Below are 26,318 nucleotides of genomic sequence, written 5' to 3' on the forward strand. Positions count from 1 at the left end.
CTTAAAAATGCTCTTAAATCATCAGTACTTTTTAGGAAAAATATACTTAAGTCCTAAAAAAAAAGGACTCAAGCACGAAGAGACAAAAAAGAAATAGAATGAAAACCAAACATCCGGCTCTTCTTGTAATAATCAACAATTATTGTTGAAAAACAGTGGAAAAACAGCTAAAAGTGAAACAAACTTCCTAAAAATGCTCTTAAACCATCAGTACTTTTTAGAAAAAATATACTTAAGTCCTAAAAAAAAAGGACTCAAGCATGAAGAGACAAAAAAGAAATAGAATGAAAACCAAACATCCGGCTCTTCTTGTAATAATCAACAATTATTGTGGAAAAACAGCTAAAAGTGAAACAAACTGGATAGAAATACACACAAATATTCCACAATAGATACTTCTTAATAGAAATACTTCTTAAAAATGCTCTAAATCATCAGTACTTTTTTGGAAAAATATACTTCAATCCTAAAAAAAAGGACTCAAGCACGAAGAGACAAAAAGAAATAGAACGAAAACCAAACATCCGGCTCTTCTTGTAATAATCAACAATTATTGTGGAAAAACAGTGGAAAAAGTGCTAAAAGTGAAACAAACTGAATAGAAATACACACAAATATTCCAAAATAGATACTTCTTAATAGAAATACTTCCTAAAAATGCTCTAAACCATCAGTACTTTTTAGAAAAAATATACTTAAATCCTAAAAAAAGGACTCATGACTTGTCGAGCTATGTTTATGGATTTAATAGGATTTAATGGCAATCGTTAAAAAAAAAAGAGCTTGGCAAACCTTCAGATATGGTTAAGAATGAACATTTGTAATCATCAAAAGGCCAATGGCTCTAAAAAAAATGAGGAAAGTATTTTTTTAAAATGGTAGAAAATAAATCTTTGATGCTTTTTGGACGAACTCCAAAAATAATTGCAAAACATAAAGAGATTTTCTTTAAAAAAAAAAGGTTAACGGTACCTTTTGCAAACTTGTCTGTCAGTTGGCTTGTCAGGGACTAGGATCTGCTAGCTTGCGGCCTAGCATGCCTGTTAGCATGCTAGCAAACATTGTCTGATTGAGCTGGAATTTGGTAGGTGGCCTAATGGGGGCGCTGCGGTCACGAATCACTAGCTAATTAGCTGGTTTTAACGCCGTTTTTTCAAAATAAAAGTCATTAAAACATTTTTTATTTTTTTTTTAACTTAAACAATTATTATTAACTGTTCATAGCCACCCCCCCGACGGGCAATCTTTTGCGAGGTCCTGTCCAATGCTGCTTGCAGCTTTAATTAGGGGTGGATTCATACAAAGCATACAGATGACATCTTTAAACTTGACCTTGTAAAGAAGAACCGAGAAACAACTTAAAATATAATTTTAAAAAAAACATGTTTTAATCGCAAAAAAGTAAAAAGAAACAACCTGAAATCACTTGAAGTTTCAGAAAATGCTTCTTAAATGGACCCCCCCCAAAAAAAAAAATCAACTGGAAAAAATATTTTAAAAACTGGTTGAAAATACAACTTGTATTTTTACCCCCAAAATGTCCTTAAAATTTGGCAAAATATTCTTTTTTTTCACCTTTTATCAAACAAAACCAAACTATGAGCTTGAGGTGACCAGAATCCTTCACTGTCTGCAAAAACCAACGATTTTGCATTATCGAGGACTATTTTCAGGTGGATTGATACGCAACACAAACCCGAGCTATGTGTGTGTGTGTGTGTGTGCACAGCAACAGTATAAATCAAGACTTTCACACTGACCTAGGAAAATCAATTGGCCTGGAGCCTGAGCATTCACAAAAACATGGACGTGTAACGTGTCTTTGCTCTTTAACATCATTGTTGAGCCTTGATGAATAAATGTACCCAACATGGAGAGGAAAAATTTAATAAACTAGATGATCTGCATTTCCCGCGGCAAATGCATGATAGTGTGAATGCTGCTGGCAAACTGTGATGCACAATTTTCAAAAATTTGCACGATTTTCAAAAAATTGGCACAATTTTCAAAAAGTTTCACAAGCTTCAAAAAGTTGAAATAGTTGAAAAAGTAAAAAAAAGTGTCAAACCGTTGAAAAAGTAGAAAAAAGTTGGAAAAGTTAACAAAAGTGGAAAAAGTTGAAAAGTTAAAAACGTTTCAAAAAGTTGAATGAGTTTCAAAAAGTTGAAAAAGTTGAAACAGTTGAAAAAGTGTCAGTTGAAAATGTTACAACAAGTTGAAAAAGTGTCAAAAAGTTGCACAAGTTTCAAAAAGTTGAAATAGTTGCAACAGTTGAAAAAGTTGAACAGTTTAAAAGTTGAACGGTTGAAATCGGTGAAGATTTGAAGAAGTTATAGCGAGGTGAAAAATGTCTCCATCCTTAACATTGGAAAAAAGTGGCACAAAAGTTGAAATATTTCAAAAAGTTGACGAGATTTCAAAAAGCTAGAACTTAGCCGGAAAGTGCCGAAAAAGCTTCACGATTTGATATTTGAATGGTGACGAACGGGTGAAGACTGCCAGAGTTTTAGCGATTCGAAAAACGTCCAGAATAAACAGAAACAGAATCTCAAGAGTGTGAACGCCTTGCCTTGCCTTGCCTTGCCTTGCATTCACACTAATAATAATTCGAATAGCTCCCATAAAAGTGCTTCCAAGGACAAACTGCATCCTGGAATTAGCTTAGCTCGTTTATTCAAATAGCAATAATACGTAATAGCTGTGAAAAGCATTGTCAAAAATCTTGTAATAAAGCAATTAATTCCCGTAAGCGCCCATTGCTTTGTTTCAACATTTTCCGAAGTGGAACATGTCGAATTGAGGCACTTTATAAAATGTGGATTACTCACAGGGTATGGTTGGACCACAGTCAACACGATGGATTCTTTGCAGCTCCTGGAAAAAAACAAACAAATAAAAGTAAAGAGTCAAGGAAGCACGACGGGGCTCGGAAACCAATGAAAACGCAACTTTTTGAAAATACTCCGATTCCGTTGCCATGGAAACGGGGGGGGGGGGGTTAACACCGGACGAAGAAGAAACGTGTTGCGTTTAACGGGGTTTATGTTGCTATATGATGAAAGTGTTGAACCCGGGAAACACGTCTTGAATTTATTTGAACACATTAAGGACATTTTAGTGTAATTAATACCTCATATGTTTACACAATAAAGACGTTCACAGTCATTGTAAGTGCAACTTTTCGAAAGCGTACCGACTTCGCCACCACGTCACCGAGGGAAGCCACAACTTTTCCAACACGCTGCTACTGCACATGCTCAGTAAAGGGACAATCAAAAAGAACAATGTGTGTCATGACTGTCATATTCTCTTGGGACTTTTTAAACTTTTTTTCTTCAAAGTTTATTGCCCCAAAATCCAGCTTTGTCTTGATTTCCCCCCTTCATTTGCATATCGGATCACCGGAGCTGCATTCAGAATCTGCTGTGTCTGTGTGAGCTGGACTGGCTCCGCCCACACACGCCCATCTATGGGAAGAAGAGGAAGTACTTCTTTTCGTGGCGCCATGTGCCAGAGCAGACCTGCCTAATTGTGGGAGGAGTCAAATGGGAGGAGCCTTGATTGTGATTGGCTAACCCCCCCCCCCCCCCCCCCCCCCATGACACTATATAGGGTTTGATTTCCGATTGGTTGATTGGTGCAACACACTTTTTGGCACCATTCCAGGTATGGGGACGATTTGTACTGTTGGAAAACCTTTCAGAAGTGGATTTTATATAATACTTCTACTTTCTACTTCTCTATTTAATTAATGTAAAATCAATCTTTTATTTTGACATAGCACCTCAGAATATTTTGACCAATTGTGGGAGGAGTTGACGGGGGTTCCTTTATGTAATCCGTATACAACTGACAAAGGCCCTCAAATTCATGTCGGTGCCACTTTTTTAAAAAAACTTTCATGTTCCATAAGTGCTGTGTCATTCACACCAGAATTGAAGTTAAGACCAGATTCCACATCGGGGGTACCTGGGGAGTACCACACTGAGATTTTCAGGTGGATCCGCTAGCTTGCAGCGTAGCATGCCCGTTAGCATGCTAGCAAACATTGTCCGATTGAGCTGAAATTTGGTAGGTGGCCTAATGGGGCCGCTGCGGTCATGAATCACTAGCTAATTAGCTGGTTTCGACGCCATATTTTCAAAATAAAAGTCTTTTTTTTTTTTTTTTTTTTTACTTAAAAAATGAAAATTAACCGGTCTAGAGGATCGTGCCCACCCCGACGGGCAGTCTTTTGCGAGGTCCCGTCCAATGCTGCTTGCAGGTTTAATTCCGATTGGCATTATGTGACAGCTTGACGGGTTTCCAGCCGCCCTACCTTCCTCCATCCTGAATTAATAAGACTGATGAAGTACAAACACCCGAAGGTTTATTCCTCTTCCATCCAATCCGACCCGGGGCCGAACCACGGCGCGCTTTAAGGCGCCAACTTTTCTCTCGCCTTCCTCTTTTTTTGCATCTACCTGACAAGATCGATGACTCGCTCTCGGGGAGCTGAGCTGACGGGCTCGTCGTTGATCATGATGATTTCATCGCCGGGCAGCAGCCTCCCCTCCGACGGTCCGCCTGCAACACACACGCCAAGAAAAAAAAAATCAGTGTGTAAACATGTCCAGCTTTGGTAATTGGTCGGAGAATTCCTTCCAATCCCACGCCGACTGGTCGTACCGAATATTCATCAATCGCCTGTTTTGAAAGTGGCACCGATCGATTATTGAGACGGCTAATCGCTGTGTGGCGCGGAGCTGCCGGCGGGTTTTGGAAGCGGCCGTTCGGCCACAGTTTGGCTGAAATCGTTCCCGAAGGAGAGAAACAAAAAGCATTGATTGCGTGTCCGTTTTCCCCCGTGGCGTGCGATCGATGCTTACAGCCGGCGACTGGAGGAGCGCGGCTGCCCTTGAAACGAGCACAGCGGCTACTGTTAGCGCTGAATAGCCGACTCGGAATCCAATAGGGAAAAACCAATGAAATGGGTTATTTTTAACACACTTGCCTGGAAGAGAAGCAGTAATGGAAAATTACACCAGCTGCTGGTTAGGGGGCGCTGTCACTTGAAACAAACACTGACCAAAGGGGAAGTGAAGAAGAAACAAAGCTCCTCGATTGACCGAAACTGGAAGTCCGACCACTTTAGCTAGCTAGGCTAGGCTAGTTAGCTCGTGGCTAAACAAACAACCTCGATATATATATAGTTTTCAGACCAGATATCAATGAGTCTTCCTCACTACGTCTTCCTCACTACTCCACATCTGCCCACTGGATTTTCTCCAACTTTTTCTTTCTGTGCTGAATTCTTCTGATTCGCGCGGCTAGCACCCGCGAGAAAGGTTGAGGGCAAACAAAGCGAGTTTGTGGGAGTGTTCTCATTGCCCAAATTAAATGTTATTTTATTTTTTTATTGTAATTTATTTCATCCAAAAGTGATATTTAAAAAAAATACTCCCCCGCAACAAAACTTCCAATCCAACACAGTTTGAATGAAAAGGAGCAGAAAAGTTGTCCAACTTTCTAAACATTTACAGTTTTACAGATGTTGTAGTGTATTTTAGGTTCAGTGTTTACAATCTAGAAATATATAATCACCATTTTCATGTTTATTCAAATGAAATATCTCGCATTATTTATGTCCAAATTACATTTTTGTACTTTTTTAACAATCCGCCCTAATATCTACAGCAACGATCTTTGATGTTCGATTCACTTATCATGGACTTTCAAACATTATTTGCTAAAAAAAAAATCTGGATTTCACTTGTCATAAACATGTAAAACTGTCGTGTTTGTCGAAATGAGCAATGTGGAAGTTTTTGAAAATGCCCTGACTTCGTCTCCATGGAAACCTGGGGTAAAGCACAACTTTTTGAAAAAAAACACTCCATGGAAACGGGGGAACGCAAGTTTACTATTTACGCACTATTTATTTATTTATTTACTATTTATATATCGCAAGGAGATACTGAGTGGACCAAAAGTGGTTTTATTACACAACAGCACCCACTAGTGGCCCAACAGGAAAACTACATCACATTTGTAGTGCAGCTACTGGCGTTTGATCATTAAAACTTGGGAAATAGATCATTGTTACACTTTTCAAGAGTTGTTTTACTGCAAATAATTTTTAAAAAGTTCATTCATTTTAATGAGTGTCTTTAGAAGAGCCCAGGCTGCTCCATCTATCTGTACAATTAATTTAAAGGTTCATTTCGAACATGTGGGCACAAATGAGATTATTAAAAAAATAAAATAAAATAAAAACACTAAACAATTTCCGAAAAGGCCTACCCCTTTCTCCGCCTCAACAATTGTTTTGTGCTAACATTTTTTTTAAATGATATGAAAATAATGCAAATAAATAAATACATTTGAAAAATAAAAAAATATGTAGCTATATACATACAAATTAACAGGAAAAATGGTCAATAAATAATATATAAATAATATAAAATACAGCAATGTACAATATCTATGGACTCTTTCGCCACCTCAACAATTAATTATTTTACACTCCAATTGTTTTTTGTTCATATTAAAAAAATATCATAATAATAAATAAATTATTATAATAATAATACATTAGGCTAAGTGACCTTGTCTTATTAATATTGTCATTGTGAGCACAATTTATTATTTTTTTATTATTATTATTATTATTATTATTATTATTATTGTTAATTGTTTGCTTTTTCTGTGCTTTTTTTTTTTTTTTATTAATTTTTTTATTATGTTGGTGTTGCTGTTTTTTTTCTTTCTTTGTGTTTACTGTCAAGAAGAAAAACGGAAAAATGAAAATAAAGAGTTAAAAAAAATTTTTAAATAAACACAAATAAATACATTTAAAAATAATTAAAAAAATATATTTATACACACACACACACACACACATATATATACATATATATATATATGTATATATAAACAAAAATTGTAAATAAATAATATATAAATAATGTAAAATACAGCAATGTACAATATCTATGAACACTTTAACCAACATGAACAAACTACTGGAGATATTTTTTCCAGTCGAGTGTAATTCATAACACAAAACGTTGTGACCATGTGACCCCCACCTGGCGTGACGGAGCGGACCACCACTGGCTTCTCGCTGCCGGCCACGAACCCGAAGCCCAAGACAGGGTCCCGTCTCATCTCCACCAGGCGCGGGGCGGGGGGCACCCCGTCCAGGTGCACCTCCTCCAGGGAGCTACTCTGGGACACTTGGCTGGAAAACACAGAAGATACTCTGAACCGCTTATACAAGTCAAACACATGAAAAACCTGGTTTCCGCTTCTATAGATAACCTGGAAAGATAGCCTAGCCGGGTTTTTCCAACATTTTATACTTAAGAGTAGGGCTGGCTCGATTAATCCAATTTTAATCGTGATTATCATTTTGGAACATTCATACTAGATGATCTGCATTTCCCGCGGTAAATACATGATAGTGTGAATGCTGCTGGCAAACTGTAATGCTACCTGCGGCAGGTAAACTGTAATGCTTTGTCCTGGCGACCCGTCTCTGGTCTAGAGTGAGTTTAAACTTGTGAAACTTTTTGAAAATTGTGCAACTTTTTGAAAATTGTGCAACTTTTGGAAAATGTGCAACTTTTGGAAAATCGTGCAACTTTTTGAAAATTGTGCAACTTTTTGAAAATGTGCAACTTTTGGAAAATCGTGCAACTTTTGGAAAATTGTGAAACTCTTTGGAAATTGTGACACTTTTTGAAACTTGTACAAGTTTTTTAAAAAGTGTCAAACAGTTAAAAAAGTGTCAAACCGTTAAAAAAGTTCAAACAGTTAAAAAAGTGTCAAACGGTTAAAAAAGTTCAAACAGTTAAAAAAGTTCAAACAGTTAAAGTGTCAAACAGTTTAAAAAAGTGTCAAACAGTTAAAAAAGTGTCAAACAGTTAAAAAAGTTCAAACAGTTAAAAAAGTGTCAAACAGTTAAAACAGTGTCAAACAGTTAAAAAAGTTGAACAAGTTTCAAAAAGTTGAAACGTTGAAAAAGTTGAAAAAGTGTCAAACAGTTGAAAAAGTATCTTGTCTTTATTGCATTTGCACACCAGACTATTTTTCCAGAAGGACTCTGAGCTCCCGGCTACAAACAGCCAATAAAGGAAAAACAGCTGAAGCAGCTTAAAAAAAAAAAAAAAAAAACTACTTTCAAAAGTGAAAACGGTAACTACAGCTAAAATGGCTAAAATTGCTGGAACGCTAAAGACAAGAAATAGCCCAAGTTTGTAAAAGAGATGACGAGGGCAGTTTAACAAACTTTAACAGCAAAAACAAAACAAAACACTAAAAACTACTCAACTAAAACTAATTCAGCTATTTTAGCGGTTTGCCGAATTACTAAACTAGATTTTGTTGCCCACATGGAAACAACCTATGTGAGGATATATGCACATATATGAAACCTATATGCAGCATATATGCACATATATGCTGTATATATGCACATATATGACAATATATATGCTGCATATATGCACATAAATGCTGCATATATGCTGCACATATGCACATATATGCCAATATATACGCTGCATATATGCACACATATGACAATATATATGCTGCATATATGCACATAAATGCTGCATATAAGCACATATATGACTATACATGCTGCATCTATGCACATAGATGCTGCATATATGCACATATATGCTGCATATATGCACATATATGACAATATATATGCTGCATATATGCACATATATGCTGCATATATGCACATATATGACAATATATATGCTGCATATATGCACATACATGCTGCATATATGCACATATATGACAATATATATGCTGCATATATGCACATAAATGCTGCATATAAGCACATATATGACTATACATGCTGCATCTATGCACATAGATGCTGCATATATGCACATATATGCTGCATATATGCACATATATGACAATATATATGCTGCATATATGCACATATATGCTGCATATATGCACATATATGACAATATATATGCTGCATATATGCACATACATGCTGCATATATGCACATAAATGCTGCATAAATGCACATAAATGCTGCATAAATGCACATATATGACAATATATATGCTGCATATATGCACATATATGCTGCATCTATGCATATATATGCCACATATAGGCAAAATTGAGGTGCATATATGTGAATATACAGGCCATATAGGTCTCCTGTACTGCTTCTTTATTTCCACATATATATACATATATATAGCCCATATCTCACTTTGGCAACTGTCATATCAAGGCAATAACTAAGAACTAACTAAAAAACAATTAGAACACGTGAAATTGGTATCACATGTAATTGGCATGTTATGTAATTTAACTACGGCAATTAAGTGAGAGGAGATGGAAAGCTATGACGTCTACATGTTTTCCAGAAACATATATAAGGACAATTCTTTCTTGTATGAAGACAGTGGACAAGAAGGAAATGTATAACAAAATGGTTTGTCGTTGTCTTTATTTTGTCAATCGATCGGTTGAACCAATCCTGCAAGTCCCCGGACTCAAAGTGCCACTAAAATGTAAATTCATCACGTAAAGTGCCTTGCCTAGCCTCAGACGTCTGCCTCGGCCTCGCCGCCATGGAAAGAACCTATATAAACATATATGTTTTAATATAGCTTTTGATATAGCTTTTGAATATATGTGACATATATAAAATTGTCCGTTGCCCTATATTTATGCACATATATGTGCATACACTGACACATATGCACATATATGTGCATATGTGTGCATATATGCGCACATATTTGTACACATACATGTGCATATATGCACATATATGTGCAAATATGTACATGTATGCACATATATGTGCATACACTGACACATATGCACATATATGTGCATATGTGTGCATATATGCGCACATATATGTACACATACAGGTGCATATATGCACATATATGTGCAAATATGTACATGTATGCACATATATGTGCATATATGTACATGCATGTGCGCATATATGCACACATATACACATATATGTACATATGCGTGCATGCATGGGCATATATGCACATATATGCACATATATGTGCATAAATATAGGGCAACGGCCAATTTTATATATGTCCCATATATTCAAAACCTATATCAAAACATATATGTTTATATGGGTTCTTTCCATGTGGGATTATTAGCTTAGCAGGTTAGCATCAACACGGTTCACATTTCACTCGAAAACTCGGGTAAAACTTAGTTTTCCGACTCCTTACTCACACAATATTACCCTTAACATGTTACAACCCAGATAATATACTTTACATTTGTGAATCTGAAGTATTTACCAACCTGTGATGAAGAAAAGAGAGAGCACATGTGTTGATTGTTGTTTACTTCCTGACATGCGCCGTCTAGTGGACAGTAGAGGAATTACACTCGACTCAAAAGAGCTTGTACTGGAACCAAGTGATTCTAAACAAATAAAATAAAAATATGTTTTGTGGGGTGTCTATTTCCATCCTTTCTATAACATAACTTTATTAAAGCCTCTACACATTTGGTGGGTATAACGGTGTATCAGCTGTAATTGTGTAAAGTGACTGAAATTGTAAAAAAGGCTTGATTGACAAAATAAAGAAAACGACAAACCATTTTCCATATATGCAGCATATATATTGTCATATATGTGCATATATGCAGCATTTATGTGCATATATGCCGCATTTATGTGCATATATGCAGCATATATATTGTCATGTATGTGCATATATGCAGCATTTATGTGCATATATGCCGCATTTATGTATATATATGCAGCATATATATTGTCATATATGTGCATATATGTAGCATTTATGTGCATATATGCAGTATATATATTGTCATATATGTGCATATATGCAGCATGTATATTGTCATATATGTGTATATATGCAGCATTTATGTGCATACATGCAGTATATATATTGGCATATATGTACAGTATATATATGCAGCATATATGTGCATATATGGAGTATATATGCCGCATTTATGTGCATATATGCCGCATTTATGTGCATATATGCCGCATTTATGTGCATATATGCAGCATGCATATTGTCAATATGTGCATGTATGCAGCATATATGTGCATATATGCAGCATATCGGTTTCATATATGTGCATATATCCTTATATAGGTTCTTTCCATGTGGCCATCCTGAGACTGGACTTCATCTCCGCCGAATCCGGATCAATCTGAATCCCTCGCCTGCTCCTCCTCCTCCTCCTCCTCCTCCTCCTCCTCCTCCTCCTCCTCCTCCTCCTCCTCCTTCTCCTCATTCCTTCTCTCCTCCATTATCACCATTGATCTGCATTGTACATACGGCGGCTAAATCTGCCTGTAATGAAGCGTGTTCCAATCTGCAACGCCGGCTCATCTCCCCGGCCCGGGTCGGGGAAGTTTAATCCCGCAGAAGGAGAGAGGCGAGGGTGTCACGGGGTCGGGGGTGGGGGGGGGGGTCGGAGGGGGGGGGGGGACGGCTGGAAACAAAAGGTCAAATCCTGCTATTGCTGGCCGGAGCGCCGGGGGAACCAGAACAGAGCGGCACAATCCCTCAAATCATCACTCATTGGTTTTACATGGAGTCTCCAGATCAGGCTGGGAGGAGTGATGCTTCACTACGGAGGAACACACATGGAAAGAACCTATATAAACATATATGTTTTAATATAGGTTCTGATATAGGTTTTGAATATATGTGACATATATAAAATTGGCTGTTTTCCGATATTTTATGTGCATATAGGTACATATATGTACCCATATGCACAAATATGTACCTATATGCACAAATATGCACATATATGTATCTATATGCACATATATGTGCTATATGCACATATATGTGCATATAGTTACATTTTTAGTTAGGTACTTTTTTAGTTAGTTCTTAGTTATTGCCTTGATAATGTATAACAGTTGCCAAAGTGAGATATGGGATATATATATATATATATATATATATATATATATATATATATATATATATATATATGTGTGTGTGTGTGTGTGTGTGGAAATAAAGAAGCTATACCTATATAAACATATAGGTTTTAATATAGGTTTTGAATATATGTGACATATATAAAATTGGCTGTTTTCCTATATGTTATGTGCATATAGGTACATATATGTACCTATATGCACATATATGTACCTGTATGCACATATATGTACCTATATGCACATATATGTACCTATATGCGCATATATGTACCTATATGCACATATATGTGCATATAGGTACATATATGTATAATATACATGTTAAATATATGTACCTATATGTGCATATAGGTACATATATGTGCATAAATATAGGAAAATGGCCAATTTTATATATGTCACATATATTCAAAACCTATATCAAAACCTATATTAAAACATATATGTTTATATAGGTTCTGTCCATGTGGGATTTTCCATATATGCTGCATATATATTAGCATATATATTGTCATATATGTGCATACATGCTGCATATATATGCTAATATATATACAGCAAATATATTGTCATATATGCTTCATGTATGCTGCATATATGTGCATATATCCTCATATAGGTTCTTTCCATGTGGGAAACGCCGTCAATCTCGGTTAATTTCCACTTCTCATAATATATAAAACTCTTAATCACGTCGTGGTCCAACGTCTCTTTGACTGAAAGAGTTTTTAGCACATCTGTTCACGATTTCTTTAGCTGGACTGAAGATTCACTGTAATTGTTCATGGTTATTGCAATCGGTGATAAAATATATATAACTGTTCACGGCAGGCATGGAATGTGGCAGGTCTTTATATATAGTCTGACACTGTTGGCACACTGGAGATTTTCTTCCCTACGACATATTTAAACATTCTAATTTGTCTCTAATAATGGTAGAACGCCTCAAGAAGAAAAGTATTTGTGTTTAAAATCATAAATATAAAATATATATAAAATATATTTTTTAAATAAAAAAATTTTAATTATAAAAAATTATAAAAATTGTAACTAAACAGCCAACAATTATATACATACCAATATAACTATATATATATATAAAATAAAAAGTGTAGTTTGTTCTTGGATGTTTATTTACAAGTTTTATAATTTATTTTGAAAAGAATCTTGGTAATCTAATGGAGCAGTGTACACAGGATGTACCCACATGGAAAGAACCTATATGAGGATATATGCACATATATGAAACCTATATGCACATATATGCACACATATGACAATATATATGCTGCATATATGCTGCGTCTATGCGTATATATGTCACATATAGGAAAATTGAGGTGCATATATGCACCTATAGGTGTGCATATATGCGCACATTATAGGTGTGCATATATGCGCACATATATGTATATATATATAGCCCATATCTCACTTTGGCAACTGTCCCCACATGGAAAGAACCTATATAAACATATATGTTTTAATATAGGTTTTGATATAGGTTTTGAATATATGTGACATATATAAAATTGGCCGTTTTCCTATATTCCGATATTACACATATTTGTACATATATGTGCATATAGGTACATCTAGGTACCTATATGTACATAAAATATAGGAAAACGGCCAATTTTATGTATGTCACATATATTCAAAACCTATATCAAAACCTATATTAAAACATATATGTTTATATAGGTTCTTTCCATGTGGGTAGGCTAGCATAATCGATGCTAAGAAGACTACCGGAGTCTATGCAAACCAACAAATTCAGGCTTCTTCCACACACGTCCTTACGAGTATTTCCAACGCTCGTAAGGCCGACGTCTTCCAGCGCGGCTAATTTGCAGAGGCGCCCGGCCGCGTGCACGCTGGCGGAATGTCCAAACACCTTCATATTTGGGATTTCATGCTGGCGCGCGTGTGCGACAGCGAGGGAATAGCAAAACAAAGCCTCTCCGCTACATTCATTAAATCTGAACTGTTGACAGTGATCACAGTGAAGGAACCAAGTCCGAGGACCGAATCTGCACCGTCGTGCATATTTAATTCCCCGATATTCAAATGACTTGCAAGACTCGCGTGCTAGCCCACATGGAAAGAACCTATATAAACATATATGTTTTAATATAGGTTTTGAATATATGTGACATATATAAAATTGGCCGTTTTCCTATATTTTATGCACATATATGCACATCACATATAGGTCCATATATATGCATATAGGTACATATATGCGCATATATGTACCCATATGCGCATATATGTGCCTATATGTGCACATAGGTCCATATATGCACATATAGGTACATATATGCACGTATATATATGTACCTATATGTGCATATAGGTCCAAATATGCACATATAGGTATATATATGCACATATATATGTGTGCATATATGTACCTATATGTTCTTGCATAATTGTTTTTTAGTTAGTTCTTAGTTATTGCCTTGATGTATGATAGTTGCCAAAGTGATATTTGTGTGTGTGTGTGTGTGTGTGTGTGTGTGTGTGTGTGTGTGTGTGTGTGTGTGTGTGTGTGTGTGTGTGTGTGTGTGTGTGTGTGTGTGTGTGTGTGTGTGTGTGTGTGTGTGTGTGTGTGTGTGTGTAAATAATGAAGCAGTACAGGAGACCTATATGGGTTATATATATATATATATATACACACAATATATATGCTGCATATATGCACATATATGACAATATATATGCTGCATATATTCACATATATGTACCTCAATTTTGCCTATATGTGGCATATATATGCATGTATGCAGCATATATTCACATATATGTACCTCAATTTTGCCTATATGTGGCATATATATGCATGTATGCAGCATATATGTTGTCATATATGTGCATATAAACTGCATATATGTTTCATATATGCGCATATATCCTCATATAGGTTCTTTCCACGTGGGAGATAATGACCGTTGCTTATTCCCACATAGAGCGCAGGATTGTGTGAGTGTACGTACTTGGTGAGGCAGTCCCGTGCCTCCCTGGTGTTGTTCATGGCGTCCCAGCTGTACGGGGGCCCCTGCAGTCCCCCCCAGGAGCCGGGGCCAGGGGGCGGCCAACCCGACGCTTTGCTCTTATGGCTGAAACGCAAAGGAGACGACAACCCCAAATCAGCATCCGACCGTCCAAACACACCCCCCCCCCCCCGACGAAAAAACGAAACAAAAATCCTATAGAGTATTCCCATTACAGCGTCAATTCCAAAGTTCCCATGATGCACAGTGGCATTCGGACACGTTTCACCCAATTAGCTTCGACCTCTCGTGTCTCTCGAGCGCGAGCACTGCTTAGCACAATCGACCGCCGCCGTAGAACGGCTCATCGTCAATCAATGGGCCGATGCTACATTGACGGCAGAGTTCATGGGTACCTCCCCACCAGCTAAAATTCTCACTGCTTCCCCTAAAGCGTCCAGTCAGTAGCCCCCACCCCCCCCCCCCCCACCCCCCACCCCCCCACCCCAACACAAGCCATCGCAATAAGACATCATCAAGCTGTTGAGTCGAAGCATCTGTGCACTTTTATTCCCACACTTGATTTATTTTGCTCAGAGCCCTCGCTCCCGTTAGTCGCAGGATTAACGGCACGTCGGTGTCAAAAACCCACACACACACACACACACACACACACACACACACGCTTCAGGGTCCCTGCCAGATCATTCGTATCCATATGTCGGTATAGCAGTGGATGCGTACTAGATCAGGACGTCGTCGCCGTAGGAATCCAGTCCATCCATTCCCATATTGGGCTGTCGACAGCTTGGAGACATCGGTGACTCACGTCATAGTTTGCAATGTGAGGGGTGGGGGGCGGTGGGGGGGGGGGGGGGGTTAAAAGCCAAGAAAAGACGGAAGAAAAGAATTCTTTTGCAAAAAAAAACCCCAAAAATGTTCAAGCTATCGTCAGAAGAAAAAGATCCTGATTCAAACTCTTCAGTTCAGCTCTGACGGGTTCCACGCACACGTGCCATCGTCCGGACGCTCCCGCGGCTCCTCGGTCGTCCGGAAGAGAAACATTCCGCCGCGGAATCCCATATCGGACGACGTCAAGGTACTCGGCGGCCGCGCGGATCTCCGGTGTTTCGCCGGACGCTGGTCGGAATCTGTCATTGTGCCGCCGCCGCCGCCGCCGAGAGCAGCTTTGGTCCAAACCGAACCAAACTGCCGTGGCCTCGCCTCCTTTATCCCATAATCCCTCTCATCACAGAGAAAACAAATCCACGCTCCGTGTGTGTGTGTGTGCGTGTGTGTGTGTGTGTGTGTGAGTATTTCTGTGTGTGTGTACAACATATATGTGAGGATGTGTGTGTCGTGTAAGAGGATTTCAGGGAGCAAGCAACGCTAGCTGGAAGCGAAGGGAAAGGAAATGGGTGGAATTCACCTGGAGGGCCACGCCGACATGTGGCTTTGTTTTTTAAAAGTTTAAAATAAAAAAAAATAAAAAAGATGTTGTAACCCACATGGACAGAACCTATATAAACATATATGTTTGAATATAGGTTTTGATATAGGTTTTGAATATATGTGACATATATAAAATTGGCCGTTTTCCTATATTTTATGTACATATATGCACACATACGCATACATATATGTACATATATTTTTCCTACATTTTCCTATATTTTATGCACATATATGTATATATATTTTTCCTACATTTTCCTATATTTTATGCACATATATGTACATATATGTACATATTTGCGCATATATGTACATACGCGCACATATATGTATGCGTATATGCAGCATATATGCAGCATTTATGTGCATATATGCAGCATTTATGTGCATATATATTGTCATATATGTGCATATATGCAGCATATATATTGTCATATATGTGCATATATGCTGCATATAGGTTTCATATATGTGCATATATCCTCATATAGGTTCTTTCCATGTGGGTGAATAGTGGAAAGTTGAACAGCTGGCAATTTATGGTACACACATGAAGCTATTTTAACGCTTTGTGGTTGGAAAACAGCAAAATCAGAGTCTTTCCCATTTGAATGTGACGACGTCTAAAGCTCCCCACATGGAAAGAACCTATACAAGGATATATGCACATATATGACACCTATATGCAGCATATATGCACATAAATACTGCAGAATCATTTGGTTCCAATACAAGTTCTTTTGAGTCAAATGTAATTCCTCTACTGTCCACTAGACGGCGCATGTCAAGAAGTAAACGGCCTCAACACATGTGCTCTCTCTTTTCTTCATCACAGGTTGGTAAATACTTAAGATTCACAAATGTAAAGTATATTATCTGGGTTGTAACATGTTCAGGATAATATTGTGTGAGTAAGGAGTCGCAAAACTAAGTTTTACCCGAGTTTTCGAGTGAAATGTGAACCGTGTTGATGCTAACCTGCTAAGCTAATAATCCCACATGGAAAGAACCTATATAAACATATATGTTTTAATATAGGTTTTGATATAGGTTTTGAATATTTGTGACATATATAAAATTGGCCGTTTTCTTATATTTTACGTACATATATGTACATATATGTGCATATATGTACATATATGTGCACATACATACACATATATACATATATGCATGTATATGTACATATATGCACATATACGCACATATATGTACATATATACGCATATATGTACATATATGTGCGTATATGAGCATATATGTGCGCATATATGCGCATATATGCACATATATGTACAAACATGTGTAGGCATGTACATGTATGTGCACATATATGCGCATATACTCACATATATGTATATATATGCACATATATGTGCATAAAATATAGGAAAACGGCTAATTTTATATATGTCACATATATTCAAAACCTATATCAAAACCTATATTAAAACATATATGTTTATATAGGTTCTTTCCATGTGGGGGTGTTAGCCAATCACAATCAAGGCTCCTCCCCTTTGACTCCTCCCACAATCGGGCGGCTCTGCTCTGGCACATGGCACCACGGGAGGAAGTACTTCCTCCTCTTCCCATAGATGGACACGTGTGGGCCGGAGCCAGTCCAGCTCACACAGACACAGCAGATTCTGAATGCAGCTCCAATATTCTAATGGAGGAAAATCAAGGAGAACCTGAAACTTTGTTTTTCTAATGAGATAGTATGACTCCTTAAAATCCCTTCTAAAGTTAGCACTTGCATCTATTTCTGCACCTTTAAGTCTTTTAATTTGTATGAAAGTCACACCCACAAGGAAAGAACCTATATAAACATATATGTTTTAATATGTTTTGATATAGGTTTTGAACATATGTGACATATATAAAATTGGCCGTTTTCCTATATGTTATGTACATATATGTACATATATGCACATATATGTATGCGTATGTACATATATGCACATATATGCACATTTTCCTATATTTTATGCACATATATGTATATATATATTTTCCCTACATTTTCCTATATTTTATGCATATACATGTACATATATGTATATTTATAGATTTTTCCCCCCTACATTTTCCTATATTTTATGCACATATATGTACATATTTGCGCATATATGTACATACGCGCACATATATGTATGCGTATATGCAGCACATATGCAGCATTTATGTGCATATATGCAGCATATATATTGTCATATATGTGCATGTATGCAGCATATACATTGTCATATATGTGCATATATGCAGCATATATATTGTCATATATGTGCATATGTGCAGCATATATATTGTCATATATGTGCATGTATGCAGCATATACATTGTCATATATGTGCATATATGCAGCATATATATTGTCATATATGTGCATATATGCTGCATATAGGTTTCATATATGTGCATATATCCTCATATAGGTTCTTTCCATGTGGGCACCTCCACACACACACACGCACATTTTATTGCTTCTACGTAGCTGTTCAACTCATATTCCTGTTTTTATCCTGTCTGTCAAGGCTTTTCCACTTTATGGGACTTTGCTGGCAAATTTCATTTGAAAGGTGCTACTTCAATGAGCTTATTATCGTTTTTTTTAACCGTCGAGGCGTTTCAAGACGTGGTCGCAATACTTATTTGCCCCGGACACGCTCGCGCTCTGCACCCCCCCCCCCTCCCCCCCTCCCCCCACCCTCTCCGGCGGCTTCAGCAGACACTTCCACTCCCAGATTTGCGTCATCAAGCCGAAGTGGTCTGAAACGGGCGTACACGAGCGCACAGGACCAGGTAATTGCGTTAGCCGGTCAAAACAAGTGACGGTGGGTTAGGGTTAGGCTAGTTCTTGCAGGCGCGAGCTAAAAAGAACCTTGCACACGGCAGCCATACGTCTCCTCGGGGCTCCTCTGGCTCGGCACTTGGAGATCTTCGCGTAACGTGGCGTCCATTTTCCAACGTCACGATGACGTCATCATTTTGTGAAAGCTGCCCACATGGAAGGAACCTATATGAGGATATATGCACATATATGAAACCTAAATGCAGCATATATGCACATATATGCTGCATATATGCACATTACGCAAGAAGAACTTATGTATGTGCGAACATGTGAAATTGGTATCACATGTAATTGGCATGTTATTTAATTTAACTATGGCAATTAAGTGAGCCCACATGGAAAGAACCTATATAAACATATATGTTTTAATATAGGTTTTGATATAGGTTTTGAATATATGTGACATATATAAAATTGTCCGTTTTCCTATATTTTATGTACATATAGGTACATATATGCGCACATATATGTACCTATATGTGTGCATATATGCACACCTATATCAATTAGGCATTATCAATGCCTTTAAACCATTTTGAAAAAAATGTCCAAGTGCCTACCTTTAGTGTATTCTCTAATGAATGCAAAGCAATTACAAGCTGGAGAGAGAAACTCACAAGCTGTGGCCGATCACGACGACAAAGTGGCGACATCATGAGAAGCTGTCTCCCGGGTGACAGTTTTTCCATCCGACTGAAACTTCGCCACGCTCGGTGACGTCTAGCGCGAAAAATCCAATATGCGTCCGCAAAGAAGCAGCTGGGTGCTTTGTGCTTTGAAAACAAAACAAGACTAGATGATCTGCATTTCCCGCGGCAAATGCATGATAGTGTGAATGCTGCTGGCAAAGTGTAATGCACAATTTTCCAAAAATTGTGCAATTTTTAAAAAATTTCACGATTTTCAAAAAGTTGCACGATTTTTAAAAAATTGTCATGATTTTCAAAAAATTGGTACGATTTTCCAAAAAATGGCACGATTTTCAAGAAAATGGCACGATTTTCAAAAAAATGTACGATTTTCAAAAAGCTACACGATTTTCAAAAAATTGCACGATTTTCAAAAAATGGCACGATTTTCAAAAAATTGGCACGGTTTTCAAAAAATTGTACGATTTTCAAAAAGTTTCACAAGTTTCAAAAAGTTTAAATAGTTGAAAAAGTTAAAAAAAAAAAAGTGTCAAACAGTTGAAAAAGTGGAAAAAAGTTGGAAAAGTTAACAAAAGTGGAAAAAGTTGAAAAGTTAAAAACGTTTCAAAAAGTTGAAACAGTTGAAAAAGTTGAAAAAGTGTCAGTTGAAAGTGTTACAACAAGTTGAAAAAGTGTCAAAAAGTTGCACAAGTTTCAAAAAGTTGAAACAGTTGAACAGTTTAAAAGTCGAACGGTTGAAATCGGTGAAGAATTGAAGAAGTTATAGCGAGGTAAAAATGTCTCCATCCGTTAACATTGGAAAAAAATTGCACAAAAGTTGAACTAGTTTCAAAAAGTTGAACAAGTTTCAAAAAGCTCAATAACTTTCAAAAAGTTGAAAAAGTGTCAAACAGTTGAATTAGTTTCAAAAAGTTGAAAAAGTTGAACAAGTGTCAAACAGTTGAACTAGTTTCAAAAAGTTGAACTAGTTTCAAAAAGTTGAACAACTTTCAAAAAGTTGAACAACTTTCAAAAAGTTGAAAAAGTGTCAAACAGTTGAACTAGTTTCAAAAAGTTGAACAAGTTTGAAAAAGTTGAAACAGTTGAACAGTTTAAAAGTCGAACGGTTGAAATCGGTGAAGATTTGAAGAAGTTCTAGCTCGTTAAAACATTTCTCCATCCGTTAACATTGGAAAAAAGTTGCACAAAAGATGAAATATTTCAAAAAGTTGACGAGATTTCAAAAAGCTAGAACCTAGCCGGAAAGTGCCGAAAAAGCTTCACGATTTGATAGTTGAATGGTGACGAACGGGTGAAGATTGTCAGAGTTTTAGCGATTCGAAAAACATCCAGAATAAACAGAAACAGAATCTCAAGAGTGTGAACGCCTTGCCTTGCCTTGCCTTGCCTTGCATTCTCACTAAAAAGGAAAAAAAAAACAAAACTGTGCAGTGACTTCGGGAAGTAGGTGTTTAACCGGTCGATGGAAACTTTCTCGATTTCTCTCATTGAAGACACAAATTTGATCAATCAGGTTTAAAATAAATAAATAAATTTGACATGTATTTTCAAATTAAAGCTTTTAGCCCACGTTTCAGCCATCATCTGTCGCCGGGTAAAGAAACCTGCCCGAGGCCTTCGCACTCGAATAAGTGTTGACGACACTGCTGCTTCAACCAATCAGATTTTTAGTTGGAAGCAAAGCAAGGACGGGGATTTTGTGTAGTTATTCAAGATTTTTTGTGATTTTTCCTCAATAATATTGCAATATTAGGTGGTTATTATTGATGCTGTTATACTGGTGTGTATAAATACGTGAGTATTATTATTATTATTATTATTACATTATGCATAATTTTACATTTACTAAATATAAGTCTGTCCAGTAATTTTTCTCATATTCAGCCTCAACGTTTTGTGTCAACTTTCAGTTTTGGTTCTCTTTATTATTTATTCATCCATTATTTCATCAATTATTGGAATACAATTGTTAATTTTGATCAAACAACCATATATTTATAAGATGGACTGAAATATTTCAAGCATTGTTTTTTTTTTTTTTTTTTTTTTAACCTGAGCTCATAACTATGATGCTTAAAATAAAGTGTAGAAATAACTGATAAAGTGAGAATGATCTTTTATTAAAATTTCACTGCTTGATATGACAGAAGACGGGGGCACGTCTCCTCTTGGGGGTGATTAAAAAACAATGAGTTGAAGATATAATGGAAATAATTAATTTGAGGGTCACAGTATTTACCAATAAATAATGACTATTTCTACAACTGGTGGTGATGAACTGAAGTCCTTTATATTCATGCAGTGGCTTGTAATCAGCTTCTATTTAGTTTAGTTTTCATCACTTTGTTGAAAACAGACCCAACCACAGCGCTGTTCCCACATGGAAAGAACCTATATGAGGATATATGCACATATATGAAACCTATATGCACATACATGCTGCATCTATGCCACATAGAGGCAAACTTGAGGCACATATATGTGAATATACAGGCCATATAGGTCTCCTGTACTGCTTCTTTATTTCCACATATATATATATGTATGTATGTATGTATGTATGTATGTATGTATGTATGTATGTATGTATGTACGTATGTATGTATGTACGTACGTATGTATGTACGTACGTGTGTATGTATGTATATATATATATATACATATATATATACACACATATATATATATACACACACATATATATATATATATCCCATATCTCACTTTGGCAACTGTCATATCAAGGCAATAACTAAGAACTAACTAAAAAACAATTATGCAAGAAGAACTTATGTATGTGCGAACACGTGAAATTGGTATCACATGGAAAGAACCTATATAAACATATATGTTTTAATATAGGTTTTGAATATATGTGACATATATAAAATTGGATTTGGATTGGCCGTTTTCCTATATTGTATGTACATATATGTACATATATGCGCACATATACGTACCTATATGTGTGCATATATGCAAACCTATATATGTGCATATATGTACATATATGTACCTATATGTGCGCATATATGCACACCTATATATGTGCATATATGTACATATATGTACCTATATGTGCGCATATATGCACACCTATATGTGTGCATATGTGTACATATATGTACCTATATGTGCATAAAATATAGGAAAACGGCCAATTTTATATATGTCACACATATCCAAAACCTATATTAAAACATATATGTTCTTTATAGGTTCTTTCCATGTGGGTTGACACGACCCCCCCCCCCCCCTCAAGTCCCAATCCGTATACTTTTTCACGTCGAGTCCACTCCGATTCAAACGTCAGCCCTCGTGGCGAGTCGGCGTTTTTTTTTTTCTGCTGCATCATATGTCAAACCTCCAGAGAACAGAGGCGGAGCCAACTGGCAGGAACCCTCAACTCAGCAGGAATGCGTGGCTGGACGGGCGAATCACAAACAAAAGGCCCCCGCTTCCCCCCCGGCCTGGATCGGGATTGCTACCGTCCGCCGAAGTAATCCATTATAGGGTTCAGTCAGGGTTGTATCTATAATACCACATGTATATCTAACATGTAATAGCCCATCAAAGTAGATTATAATCCCTCAACCTCCCACCCCCCCATCAGTAAATATGATTATTGTGGCATTCATAGAGAGAGCTGCAAGTCAATCCCACATGGAAAGAACCTATATAAACATATATGTTAAATATAGGTTTTGATACAGGTTTTGGATATATGTGACATATATAAAATTGGCCATTTTCCTATATTTTATGCACATATATGTGCATATATGTACCTATATCCACATATAGGTACATATATGCGCATATATGTACATATGTGTGTATATATGGCCTATATTTTATGCACATATATGTACCTATATGCGCATATAGGTACATATATGTGCATATAGGTACATATATGCCCTATATTTTATGCACATATATGTACCTATATGTGCATATAGGTACATATATGTCCATATATGTGCATAAAATATAGGAACACGGCCAATTTTATATATGTCACATATATTCAAAACCTATATCAAAACCTATATTAAAACATATATGTTTATGTAGGTTCTTTCCATGTGGGATGGGCTACATATATATATGTGGAAATAAAGAAGCAGTACAGGAGACCTATATGGCCTGTATATTCACATATATGCACCTCAATTTTGCCTATATGTGGCATATATATGCATAGATGCAGCATATATGTGCATATATACAGCATATATATTGCCATATATGTGCATATATGCAGCATATAGGTGCATATATGCTGCATATAGGTTTCATATATGTGCATATATCCTCATATAGGTTCTTTCCATGTGGGATAGGAGCTGGAAATGGGTTTAGGGATCTTGACTCAAGCTTTTTTCAGGTCACCACATACGAGGAGTAATTATTTTATATTTTTGTTCAAAATGAATGTCTGCTTTAAGCATTAAATGCTAAATTAAAGTCGGAAAATATCGCAAAAATGGCGAATTCGTGGGAGCCCACATGGAAAGAACCTTATATGCGGATATATGCACATACATGGAACCTATATGCAGCATATATGCACATATATGCTGCATATATGCACATATATGCTGCATATATGCACATATATTCACACATATGACAATATATATGCTGCATATATGCACATATATGACAATATATGCTGCATATATGCACATAAATGCTGCATATTTGCTGCATATGTGTTGCATATACGCGTACATATATGTGCGCGTATGTACATATATGTGCATAAAATATAGGAAAATGTAGGAAAAATATATGTACATATATGCGTATATGTGCATTTATGTACATACGCATACATATATGCACATATATGTACATATATGTGCATAAAATATAGGGAAATGTAGGAAAGCATATGTACATATATGTGCGTATATGCGCAAATATGTACATATATGTACATATATGTGCATACAATGTAGGAAAATGTAGGAAAAATATATAATATATACACATAAATATATGTACATACGCATACATATATGCACATATATGTACATGTATGTGCATATATGCGCATATAGGTACACAAATATAGGAAAACGGCCAACTTTATATATGTCACATATATGCAAAACCTATATTAAAACATATATGTTTATATAGGTTCTTTCCATGTGGGAGAAGATGTTGTCCGATACCTTTCCCAAGATACGACGCCATCACTAATGTCGTGCCCTTTGATCTCTCGGGTAGAGAAAGCTAGCGGAATTAGCATTAGCAATGTTGAGACACTGTGGCTGCTTCTCAATAATGAAATAGCCGGATGTGTACTTGCTCCACCCACATGATTAAAGACGCATCGAGGTCGGACTTGAGAAGCTAAGGTACCCATAATGCATTTGGGCAAGAAATTCCAAAAAGTCTATACTTCTGAGAATGTACTCGCGAGTACATACTTGTGTACTTGGGATTGAGAAATGGCCATTGATTGGATTTCCTGAAAGCTGCTTTCATCGTCATGAGCCGAAAAAGACAAAAAACAAACAAACATAAAACGTGAGAATGAGCAAAACTACGCATTCCCCTGTGGTGGTAACTGGTATTGCAGGAATAACTTTCTCAACATTGACTGCGTCAAGAGAATTACATTTTATAAAGTAGTTTTGATAGCCCGACAGAAGGCCTAGACCAGGGGTGCTTCAATACGTCGATCGCGATCTACCAGTCGATCGCAAAGGTAGTAATAGTAGATCGCATGACATTAGAAAAAAAAAATAGACGCTGGTGTAATGAAACTAATTTACCTTTCCAAACTACGAGTACAATCGAACGCAGCGTCGGATGACGGCGGAATTTTTCTGACCTTTAGGTCACCGCGCAAACAACGACGCAAAGTGTGGCGAAGCTAACAAGCTAGTCAGCGAGTTACCGCAAATTTGAAGCCCCCAAAAAATGAGTGGGGGGGCTGGACCAAGTGAGAAGACGAAGACGAGTCACTGTCATGAGGAATGGGAGGTGGACTGTTTTTTCACGATGTCATTTTCAAAGTGCGTTTGTCTCGTCTGCCAGTCGACCGTCACGATACCAAAGATCAAAGTAACATCAAAGTAAACTCAGGTAATTACAAAAAATTTTCATAGTTAATTATGTCGTGTTGCGCAATATTGGCTCATACGGTTTTTGCAAGGTGCATCATTATACATTGTACATGTAAAGAATCCTCAATATATTTGAAAAGAAATATATGTTTTGCATTTTTGTAGTGGGTAGATCACTTTGACTTGGTGGTTTTATAAAGTAGCTCGCAGGCTGAAAAAGTGTGGCCCCCCCCCTGGCCTAAACGATTGAAACTTCAATTGAATTCCCCCCCAAAAAGTATTTATGGATTGTTTTAGCTTTTAAACCC

At 36.7% G+C, this 26,318-nt stretch overlaps 1 protein-coding gene across 1 annotated transcript in view; it reads right to left on the minus strand.

Annotated features, from left to right (window-relative positions):
- Nucleotides 1–26,318, minus strand: part of LOC308147542 (FERM and PDZ domain-containing protein 4-like) — a gene marked incomplete at both ends in the record, with an annotated part of 87,855 nt that overhangs the window by 16,419 nt on the left and 45,118 nt on the right. Inside the window, 4 exons of the mRNA XM_080519755.1 lie at nt 2,829–2,874; nt 4,464–4,566; nt 7,071–7,222; nt 14,966–15,088. Of these exons, the coding sequence (XP_080375881.1) occupies nt 2,829–2,874; nt 4,464–4,566; nt 7,071–7,222; nt 14,966–15,088 (424 nt within the window). The remainder of the gene's footprint in view (nt 1–2,828; nt 2,875–4,463; nt 4,567–7,070; nt 7,223–14,965; nt 15,089–26,318) is intronic.

This window comes from Blennius ocellaris, assembly GCF_963422515.1.
Source record: "Blennius ocellaris genome assembly, chromosome: 24".
NCBI classification, from domain to species: domain Eukaryota; kingdom Metazoa; phylum Chordata; class Actinopteri; order Blenniiformes; family Blenniidae; genus Blennius; species Blennius ocellaris.